The sequence below is a fragment of the Protopterus annectens genome, chromosome 1.part0 (genome assembly GCF_019279795.1).
Source record: "Protopterus annectens isolate FY-2018-M chromosome 1.part0, PAN1.0, whole genome shotgun sequence".
Taxonomy (NCBI): domain Eukaryota; kingdom Metazoa; phylum Chordata; order Ceratodontiformes; family Protopteridae; genus Protopterus; species Protopterus annectens.
In genome coordinates, this window is record NC_056725.1 from 1,559,505,173 (window position 1) to 1,559,517,573 (window position 12,401).

The 12,401-nt window shown below is 39.2% G+C and overlaps 1 protein-coding gene across 1 annotated transcript in view; it reads right to left on the reverse strand.

The window, feature by feature from the left end:
* The window catches only part of PRKN (parkin RBR E3 ubiquitin protein ligase), a 4,754,857-nt gene that overhangs the window by 2,466,784 nt on the left and 2,275,672 nt on the right, over window positions 1–12,401 (reverse strand). The window contains exon 6 of the mRNA XM_044073232.1: window positions 1,546–1,682. Coding sequence (XP_043929167.1) covers window positions 1,546–1,682 — 137 coding nt within the window. The remainder of the gene's footprint in view (window positions 1–1,545; window positions 1,683–12,401) is intronic.

Below are 12,401 nucleotides of genomic sequence, written 5' to 3' on the forward strand. Positions count from 1 at the left end.
GATAACATCTCTTTATAGCAGTAACTGGTTAAGGTCACATCTGTACACAACACCACAGGAATTGTTGTGATGTAATACTAGGTCTCCTCTACTTGTGAAGTCTTTCCTACTATAACTTTACCCTGAAGCCTTCCCTTGAAGTAAAAGATCAAAATTATTGGTAGTTCAATCCCAGTGCTTCCCAGCTTATACCTTGGCTCAAGTATGTAGCCAGGCATATGCTTTGTATGCTAAAGTGTTCAAATTTTTTCTGAACCTGTTATCAAGCCATATGATGTCTATAACCATCTAGATGAATGCTTCTGAAACATGTATATAGCTTGCCTACAGAGAGGATTGTAAATCTAAAAACAATGCCTCTCATAGTTTCTGACTGAGCAGCTGAAAATGTTACACACATTAAGTTAGGGGTGGGGAGCAATTGTTGAAAGTGATATGACCACTTTTTAAATGCCAGATAGACAGAGGGGTAGCAAAAAGCATCTGTGAGTACAAAATGGAGTTCACTGACTGCACCCCTGCCCTGGCTCTCAAGGGTACCATTCAGTGTTGGAATGCTGGATGCTCTGATGGTTTCCTTGCCTCTTCATTACTTGGCATATGTTCCTCCCAAAAATATCCTTGATCCAATAGTTCTATAATAACCTCTGAAGCATTCATTGTCTAGCAATCATTTTATCTTTCAATATACGGTATATTAGTGTACGTTATGCAGAAAAACAATTACTGGTTATAAACAAATGCTGCAAAGCTCAGACATACCTATCAACTAATTTTATTACTACGAGTTGACATCAGTCATAACATACACAAGAAACATCTCCTTTTGTGTTGAATAGAAGCTAATAACTTTAAAAATCCATAATGGTTATCTGTATGAATTTTATCTTGCACACACAGCTCAGTCTTTTTTACACTTTGTTTAGTTTTTTTTTTACAGTTAATGAAAATGTGAAAGAATGTTTTGCTTTGTTAGATGGAGACGATCCATTAGACAAATCTGGAAAAGTGCATGCCATACACTTACTTACAGGTTATGATGTCAAACTTGTGTTTCTCACACCTTTTAATTGTATTTTTATTTTATAGTCATCCTTCTCATTAAAGTTGAAATATACAGCTTGCTTAATCACTGTAACACATTGCTGTGTAGCAACAAGTTTTCTTATTAATAAGCAACTCAGTTAAATGGTCGCTAGTTATCTTTAAGTACAAATGAGGACATGCAAGTGTTGCCCACAATATACTTCACATAAGCTTCTACATTTTTGGTCTTTACAACAGCATCCCACGCATACACAACTATGCATACCAAGGATATAAAAGACGTGAAGTGAAGAAACATACAGCTTTCCCAATCCCATTCCCCAATTTACCTCTGCTATAGTATGTACCAATAACGCAAAACACTTGTTAACTTCCAGAACAATTCTGTTGTACTTGCAGTGTACAGTACATTAGAGAACATTTTTACTAGGCAAGTAATATTGCAGTTGCTCTTCTCCTAGCTTTCCAGTTTTGCTTAAACAGAAACCAATGACTTACCCACACAAGGGAGTGAGTATCCAATCTCAGGGTCATAGACAAACTGGCGCTCATTTAGCCTCATTGCACAGTATGAATGGAAGCACTCCAGGCAGATTACATGGCGATCAGCACACAAGAAAACCAGCACAGCAGCACTGAAAAATATATAGGTAATAATATGCTGTTTACAACTGTTTTAAATCAACATTTTAATTGTGACTATAACAAATGAGAGACATTCATTTCAAAATGCTGCAATCATCCCATGAACCCCATTTCTGACAGACCTGAAATATCCAAGGCTCTTTTACACTGTACTGCCCATACAGCTAACTTGTACCAGCTCTCACATCTGGATTAGCTTCTACTATCCAGCTGCTCCCAGTTCTGCTGACATATGAAGCTATGGAGGTCAGAAGGCAGAGATCAGTAGCAGCCAGGAGAATGAGGGAGGTGATGATAGTTCAATACCTCCATAAGATCTGTGGGAGGGGGACTTTCATTTCTCCTTTTTTATTTTTCCTTTGGGGTGTGTACATCACTGCAGCACATGTACACTTCCTCATGACACTAGCATGTTTGTTGTATGTCTTGTCTTGCCACACTTATCAGGTGGTCAGGCTCAATTCCTCCACCTCTGCTTGTAGAGAAGAAATATCAGTAAGACGTTCAGACCACATATCTTGGACAGCACTCCAATGACTCAAGTTCATTCCTTCACTTCCTCAGTCCCAAACAGATACCTTCCTTGAGTGTTTGTTGGGTAATCACATCTTCAAATCCAATAAAAATAAATATGCAGCACTAATGGAATACATTGCTGCTGTTACATTTATTTTTACTACAAAACAGGCCCCAGCGCCTCTTTTCTACCTAGTAATATTAAACATGAACAAACCAATCACAGACTTGGTTTCCAGGCACAGGTTACCTATAATGATTTTGTATATCATGACAAAAATAAAAAAAGGATGCGTCAAAAATTCCTCACTCATATTCTCCTTCAGTGACTAAAGCTGTACGAGTAATCTGTGTAGGTACACAACCTAGGTCCAGTTTACATCAGAAAGTATCATAATGGTAAATAGCTGTTGGAGGGTAGGGGGGCTGACAATATATGCAGCACAGATACTCAAAGGATCAAAAATTACGGTGCAACACAACAAAGAGGAGGAGTGCGGTGATAGGATGTGAACTGAGAGCATCATATGAGGTGTGTGTATGTGGACTAAGGATAACCGAAGGCTTCTCAGTCACAGAATAATACTGGAACTTCACTATTTGCCCTTTAGGGTAAAATGAAAATAGTAAAAGGCTAGAAACATTTGGGGTAGGTGGGCAAAGCTAACATTTAGAGAAAATGATAAGAAGCTAGTAAAGGCAATCACAATGAGATGATCATGAGAAAAGATCAACGCAATCAGAACAAGTTCAGACGTAGGAAAGGCAGAGATAGGCTTTGTGTGTGTACCTGAGAAGGGATATGAGAGAATGCAGGCTCTAAGCTAGTCTCTCACGAGGCTGTGACCCTGTGAAACATAACACATTGTAACACTGCAACACCTGAAGAATTTGTTAAAAATCAACTTGAATGTAAGCTTGACAGCCTCACCTTCAATATTACTGGAACCTATTAATTACGAGTGATGCAGAAGTACCACACAGACCACACATCTCAGATGTTCAGGGCGATAAAAGCAACTTATATAGCAGCTGTCACAATTCATGCCACTACCAAGCACTGACTACTCACAAACAAACTGCGTAATGTCCTTATTTCCTAAGTGACCGCAGTTCAATATCTGCTATAATACAATTAGCTCACATTGTAAAACACCATCATGCTGTGAAGAATAAGTCCTTTAAAAGCCATCCTAATGCAGTTCATTGCCTCAAATCAAATAGATGCCAGTATTCACTGATGATCTATTGCATTTGTGAGACATGTTTCTGGACATCTGTAATTTGCTAACCATACTATACAAAGTATGAGTGGAAGAATCATGACAACCACCGATTACTCATGAAAAAAAGCTAACGTATCAGTAGTAGTCAACGCAGTGAAGACGGAAACGAGTACAATTTCAAGTTCAGACAAAAATGGAATACCTGCAAGGAGACAAGCAAGAATTCATAGAAACACTTCTTTATAAACATGGGTGGCAAAATCATTCACTTCTAAAACAACTTCCAGTAAATGTTTAAAATAACCACTATATATATATATATATATATATATATATATATATGTGTGTGTGTGTGTGTGTGTGTGTGTGTGTTGACAGAATATCTGACCAAGAAACTGAAGATAATTTTAACCACTTTTTCAGACTGCAGCCCTGTAAGAGCAGTGTCACAATCATTTAGAGTCATCTGTCAAGAAGACATTTTTGTGTGTTTCTCCTTTCAGTTGCATAGTCTTCTGCATTAAAGTTTCTTGTTCACATCAAGACAATAGCATCTACTGTGCCACATGACATGCCTCAAAAGTACCTTCTGATTTCAGCACAGGACATCTTAACGCCATGAACGAGATATTATCAGACTCTTAACATGGTCTCCAACCTGCAATGTAGTGAACACTGCACCAGCCACTAAGACACAGCATGTAAGACAGAACTACAACTATACTCTTATCCATCCATCCATAACCCCCTTTTTCCCATTTTTTGCACATGGGGTCAGGGTGTCACATCAACAGTGACCATCATCTAGAGCAAATGTTCAGACTGTTGAGTGGCTAGCCCTGCTGTGGTTGTTCCTTCATATCATAGACACATATATGCACTTACACCTACCATCAATTTAGAGTGTCCATCCCACCCTACTGCATGTCTTTGAAATGTGGAATAAAACCAGAGCACCCAGAGAAAACCCACATGAAAATACAAAGGACATGCAGAGGTCACCCCAGCTGAGAATTGAACCAGATATCCTCTTGCTGTGAGGCAACAATAGTAGCCATTGTGCCATTACACTGCCCTTTTCATGGATATACTCATCATGGGTGCAATATACTTTTCAGAAAGCCTTCAACAGTCATGCCCTATAAATGCCTGAGCATAAAGTCTGAAGTATAATACAGCTAGATGCAAATGGTTGAACAGTTTCCTTTTAAACGAATCCAAAGTTGTGCAAAGGAGCTAACTTATCCAACTGGAAGCTATCAGTACTTGAATTACAATAAGACTATGTCCTTTGTTGACCCCTTTTCTTAATGTTTAGAAATGCGATGTACAAAAGCTGTGAATCTGCAAAATCAATTCAGCATGCCAATGACTTGGTAATGATTTACATTGAAATTGCCAAAGGAGGGGCCACGGCTTGTTGAATGACATGTGGCCGAACATGTTGCTTATCCTTCCCTTGTGCGAGTTCCATTTTAGTGAATGCTCAGTGCATTCACAATGGTGAGGTCAGTCATAGAACTAGAGAGTGCAGTACAGTAGGGATTGGGAGATTTACCCTTTTCCCCACTGTAGTGTGATCTCGGAGTTGGAATAGATATTTTACAGGAGGTGTGGGGGTGCAGCCCTCCACAGGGGATGCAGGGGGGCTTGTTCCCCCCCTGCAAAATCCTCATGTTACGTCTGGTGCAGGTGTAGGACTGCATTCTACTAATGTCAAGTAAGGTCAAATTTGCATATTAGTATGCAGATTCGACATTTTGCATGTTGGTACACTCTGTTTTCTGTTTTCCAAGTTGATATTAATACATTTCAGCCAACTGCATTTCATACTTATGATAGTAAACCCTTGGTAATACTATATTCTGCCCCAGACCTACCAACAGTCTAAACATAATTTTAGAAGGATTTCAAAAACCTTGAAAAATGGCTAATAAACTTTGTCATAACACCACAAAAACCAAGGAAGACATGCCCTTTCAACTACCACTAACACTAACATTCTCATCTAAATGCCTCAGACAGTAACCAAACTGAAACTGCATACTGTAGCAGGATAATTTTACAAAGTAAATCAACTGCTTAATGAGCAGCACAAGGAATAAAGTAGCGTATGGCACCAAGAGCCCATAACATTTACAATGATCTATCATAGTCACCAAAGCTACTGACCCTATGCAGGACAAATTAAGATAAACGTAACAGAAGAATAGCCTGATTCATCATACTTAGGACACATCATTATAATAACAAATAATTATGTTTTCTTACATGAGAGTTTAAGTTTCATCGCAGACACTACATCAGAAAATCTTGTACAACACCAGCTTCTCCATTGCTACATTACAAATCAGACCATGCCACCTGCAATACTTTGTTACTCTGGGCACTATCTATGTCATTCATTAGATCTTGTAATCAATAAAATAATTCTATATTATCCAAAGACAGAGCCACTGAACAAAATGTTCTTCCCCCAAGCTTTTTTGCCATGACCTCTGCTAAAGCCTTGAAAAGCATCCCTGTACACTTACTGACATGATCACAGATGGTCAGCTTTACAGCAATCGAATGTGAATGATAATACCTTGACACATAACCATTCTGATGGAAACAATCACATACAATCAGTTATTAGCTACCATAATTCAGAGTTGGTGGACTCTACCATTTCGCATTACAACCATTTATTATTAAACTACTGCCTTACTTCCATGTATATACACTGTTTGTGGGGCTGATACAGACATAAAAGAAATCACATGTTCTCCTCTGCTATTTATAATTGTCTTCCATTTTGTACATGGGGTCAGGGTGTTGTGTCAATTGTCAACACAGCTCTCAATTCAATGCCACTTTCCTACCCTTTTCAACAGTCATGGATGACTGTCACAGGTCTTCTCTTCTCTCATGCAATCCATCCATCTGTCTCTGTTTCCTCTTGCCTCCTCCTGTCTCTTCCAAATCTCATTCACCAAATCACCATCTGCTTCCAGCAAATGTCCCCAAACCACCACAACCTGCTCTCTTTGACCTTCTCTGCCATTGGACCTACTCTGATTTAATTATTTTCTCATCTGTCTCCAGTGTACATCTTACCACATATCTAAGGAACTTCATCTCTATCACCTCTGGGTTCATAAACATCTCTACTTTACTGCCCAGTTTCTGTACCATACAGCAGAAGTAGTCACACCATTGCTTTGTACACCTTTACTTTTTAGCTTTTTTGGCATTCTCAGTCACATACTGCCTCTGACACTCTGTAAAAGCTGGCTACGGCCTCCCTGATTCTAGCTTTCACTCCTCAGCCATACTTCCCTTCTCCTCAACTACTCCTCCCAGACAACCAAAGCTGATAACCTATTCCACTATTTTCCCTTTTAACTCAGTTTTAGGCTTCTTCTGATTCCCTTATCTTTTGCCATGAAAACCTTGTCTGCATTCAGTTTCATTCCATGTTCATTCAGGTTTTACATTCCATTCCCCTATCATTTGATGAAGTTCCTGTGAGAGACTGCTTGTAATGCCATATTGTCTGCATCACCAGGATGAACAGTAATGGGTTCACAGATCAACCCTGATGCACCCTGACTCCCAATGGGAACCCCTATGTTAGGCTGAACATTGTTTGTACTTGTGTCATTGGGTCCTTATTTATAGCCTGCACTAAGTCTATTGATATTTCTGGGACTTTTGAACTATTGCAGGACTACCCAAAAATCAGCTTTCTTAGGACCCTGTCATAAACTTTCTCCAAGTCTAGGAATGCCCAGTTGGATTATTTCCTCATATTTAGCTTCAGTCTCATATAAGTAAATATGTTTTTTCCTCCCATGAGCCATGTTTATACCCATTTTAAGGAATGAAAGCATGACAGCAAAGTGAAGCAACTCAAAATGGTCAGCAAGCATGGAAAGGCAAACAAATAAATAATCTAGGCCGAGACATGGATCAGCTAATACAGGACTGATGAAAGTAAATAATATTAACTGAACTATGTCCAGATATTTGTTTATTACAACAAATAACACCCTTTAAGTACCCCAGTTCACAGCCAGCTCTAATGGCATACAGCAATAAAGACTTAATTATTACCCAGCTAACCTGAGTTCATAAAGGAATTCAGGCACCTGCTGGAACCTATGTAAAGGAAAGGGAGGAGAGACGTGGTTTCCTGGTACTTCTCTTTTCAGTGAATAGGTGTTGAGTGAAGGTCCGCATCTTTGTCTCCACTGTAGAATCCCTGTGAGGAGATGGAGTTCCACTGGGAGTGCTGGCTGCTACGAGGGTGGGGGTGGTTATTTCATCCACAGAAGCAAATAACATAACCTAGCTGTTGTCTACTGTATACCAAACTCTGGGATGATTACAGACATGTTCAGAGGAGCTACTGTTATAAAGTCACAAAATATCCTGAAGTAGGGGGATGATGGTGCTGGTCTTTGCAGCACAGCTATCACTTCCTGAAGGAACAATTGGGCTATATGAGGCAGCATAGTGAGGACACACACACACACTCATGCATACACACAATCACACACTCACACACACAAACTAAATCTGTACTATTATAGCTGATTATGTCAGTCTAAAATTGGGGCCTGCACCCTACCAACTGCTGCTTTCATGTACTGACTCTGGTATCTGTGTAGTTCAGAATAAGGGGAATTCTCTGAGATACCACAATCTCAGACTTAGTACATATTCAAGCATATTCCCACTTTCAGTGCCAATGTTAAGAGTAATGAAGTTGTAATCCTTGCACATAAATAAATACATAGATATAGACTAGATAAAGATGTACACACAGAGATATATATATTTATGTAGGTATATAATTGTGTATTGCGTAAGCAACTTATGGTATCATTCTTTGTGTCTATCTCCTAAGGTGGAATTTTTTTGTTGTTGTTAAAACCCAACTCCCCAAAAATTGTAATTTCTGGCACTAGGTTAAATGGGGACAAGCTCTTCATATTTCCACATGAAGGGGACTTTGCCCCATCGTCCCCTCTTTAAAAAACTTCTTTACCAAAAATTGATTCAGTGCCCTCCCCTGTCTCCTGTGTAAGATGCATTCTCATTTAATCACCTCATAGCAAGGATCCCCCCCCCCCGAATTTCTGACTTTCTCCATAGTCTCCTATCTCTATCTATGTCCTTCCTTCTCACCAATAAACATATCACCTCAGTATCACAGAAGTTGTGCTACCTACCCTGCATCTTGTGGTACCCCCACTTTTATATTCCATAACTGGTCCTGTTCCATCTGAAAGTAAATGTGGTTTGGGGAAAAAAGCACTCACTCCCAAACTGCCCCTTCATTTCATATTTGATACATTTCTTTTCACATAATTTGATGTATAGCAATCCCTTTTCCTAAAATTTTCACAAACAGGTTTTACTATATTGAACTCTAAAATAACTAGGTGCCCAGCCAACTCCATGGAGTAGAGACATAAAGATCCAATCTTGGCCTGGGCAATATCAAAGTTTACAGATCTTACAAGAAAGGCTGATACAGACACCCTTCAGATGGGTCTCACTGAGACGGATACCTGGTGTCAAAATCATGGCCTCAAGCTAAATGCCAAAAAGTGCATAGCCATCCCCTTTGGGGAAAACAAAATACCCGCGAACTACCACATAGGTGGTAGCCCCATAAATACAGAAAATGTAATAAAGGATCTGGGGACCCAAGTAGATAGTAATCTCTCCTTTGATAATCATATTGCCAAAGTGGTTAGAAAATCCTTCTATGTGGCCCACCTAATCACAAAAGGGTTCACATCTAGAACAAAAGAGGTTATTGTGCCTCTCTACTCATCACTCATTAGACCCATCATAGAATACAACACCCCATTTGGGATGTACCTTACAAGACACCTGCAACAGTTGGAAAGGCCACAAAAGTATCTCACCAAGAGGATTACTGGCCTCAAACAGATGCCCTATGCAGCCCGACTCAAGAAACTCCAGCTGTACTCAGTTGCATACCACTTACTCAGAGGTGATCTCTGCCTATCATACAAGGCCATGTCCAACCCAGAATTGATGGACATGCTCCACCTAAAAAAAACAAATCCCAGAGAGCCACATGCTCTAGAGATATAAACCTCACCACAACGATAAATAGGACATGCTGGAGGGATAGATTCCTATCCCAGAGACTCCCCATGCTTTGGAACAGGATTCCAATATACATCAGGCAGAGCCCCTCACTAACACTCTTCAAGAGAAACCTTGATGGGTGGATGGGAAACAGAAGATTTACCCTGGGGATCATTGCAATGGCTCTGCTGGACAGTGGCGCAGGGAACTAATAGCTCTGCTGGACAGTGGAGCAGGGAACTGATGGTTCTGCTGGACAGAGGCACAGGGAACTAATCTAAGGGGGTGGCGAAAGCCAACTCATTCTGGCTAGGCTTATAAATGCCCTTGGGCAGATAGCCTACTGGCTAGGCTTATAAATGCCCTTGGGCAGATAGCCTAGTACTTACCTATGAAGAATCAATAAAGTGGTCGAAGAAACAAGTCATACAAAACTCTTATAAAATACAAACAAAAAGACATGCATCCCACAAATTAGCACACTCTCTAGTTTTACATATATTTCTGATTTGCTTGTGGTTTCACCCCTACAGAACAAAATAATTCATCAGTAATGACTGACAGAAAACAGTCAGTTATATTAGTTTAGCAGTGATAGTGTGCATTTAGGTTAAAACCATTAGCTATGGGTGCATAAATATCAAATCCAAAAGACAATCTAGGTTTTCAAGGCATGGGCAAGTTGATAAGTGTCTACAACATTGAGTCATGATTCACCTAACAGGAGGGAAAGCACAGTTATCACTGATTCCTCCAAGCCATGCTATATCCCCCGTAGATTGATGGATACCTGCCATATTGCATCAAGGAATGCTGTAACTTTTCACAACACTAGTTAAATAAACTAATACATAAAATGTGGTTCTTCTGTTGCAGGCCTACAATTTCTCGTCTGTGTTATAAAACATAATTTCTTAAATACTGCTAGCTAAATGAGGGAATAGATTAGCTGCATTAAAAGAAAATTGTGTGTGGGGGCACTTTTCAGAACAGTCAATTCCATTTGAGAAGGCATGGTGATATTTTTTGTTTTAAACAAACATCTCACAGGAAGACTGATCTTAATGCATATTTAGCTGCCTTACAAAGAACAGGGAAACAGAAATAGAATACAGACATGAAAGCATCTTAAATTCTTAAAGGGATAAGCAATAGGATTGCTCTATAATAAACCCGTGCATAGATTTATCCCAAAGTGAATTTGTTCACTATCACAAATGAAATTACACCACAAAAAGCAGTTTATTAACAAACAGTTCATAATGACACTGCTTTTATATCACAGTGGGCATTTTAATGAGTTAATTACCTTAATCTGGCAAGTGTTCATCACATTATCTCACAATACTCCACAACAATGTGCCCAAATCAATATATTTTGCTAATGAAATTAATCTCATCAATTTCTATCATAAATATAGCACAATAATTAGAACAGCATGTGTCAGACACAGATAATCATTATCTAATTGCAATGTGCATGCCTGTTTGTTTGGGTTCCTCCTTGGAATATAATTAAAGGCTGTTAACAGAGATTTCTGACTCAGAGTAGAAGTTAGCCTTCTATAGGTCAAGTTCATAGAATTGTTTTGGAACAAGTGACAAAGGCAGTCAGAACAAATGAAAAACGTTGAAACTGAGAAGTCTGCCTAAAACGTTGAAACTGAGAAGTCTGCCTTAGTACACAATGTGCAATTGTAACCTTCTAATACCGTGTGTTCAGGTTACCATCTGTCAATCTTTTCCTGTAATCAGTTTTCTGGGGTTTGTATCCGGGGAATAGTAGTTGCACTGCGTATCAGTCAATTTTTGCTCATAAATGATTATACAGCACTTGAAATGCATTTTGCCATCATATTAACTGCTTCAAGAACAGTTATACATTTTTGTTGTTTTTGTCTGTTTAGCAGTTTGTCCGAGCAGCGAGACAGTTTCAGAAATACAAACAGATGCAACCAGTAGTGGATAATTTACCTGTTACTGTATTGTATTTCAACAATAAAAATGTTCAAAGCTGGGTAAAATGTTAAAATACTGCTTTTTATAAAAATGTTACTCTAACCATACTATTTTACTTTTATTTTAGTACAGGACTACACACATATATACTCGTGTGTGTGCGTTTGTTTGTGTGTATGTGTGTGTGTGTATGTGTGTGTGTGTGTGCAGTCCATGGAACATGTGTGCGTGCATGTGTGTGTGTGTGTAGTCCATGGAACATGTGTGTGTGTGTGTGTGTGTGTGTGTGTGCAGTCCATGGAACATGTGTGCGTGTGTGTGTGTGTGTGTGTGTGTGTGTGTGTGTGTGTGTGTGTGTGTGTGTGTAGTCCATGGAACACCATTCTATTTACAGATAAGTACACTTTCTTTCCTGTTTGTTTTCCTGGTTTAAATTCTTTCGAAATATACTGACTATTTGTCAAACACTGTAAATCTAGGAAGTTACTATAATGGGAACTGAATATTCACAATTAACTGTCACTTCTGGTACAGCCTTTTATTATTCACTAACATTATTTTGGAAAGCCAAACACTTGAATCACCCAAAATATTAATATGGAGCAGCTCCAAACTCGAGCTCTGTATTAACCCAATAGAGCTGTTAATGGTTACATCAAACAGAGGGATGGTACCTATGGAGCCAGGAGACACAGAAACACAAAGATGTCATTGGAATGAAGTATTACACAAAACTGCTGAACCCCAACCCCTCATATGAGTCACATTCCATATTTCTTGTATCTCTTATAGGTACACAACATTCCCAGACCTTACACTGAACAGGTGTACTGACAAAATGAGCCAAGCCTTCAGGTCCACACAAACCTCATAAAAGCAGGCATCAAGTAGGGC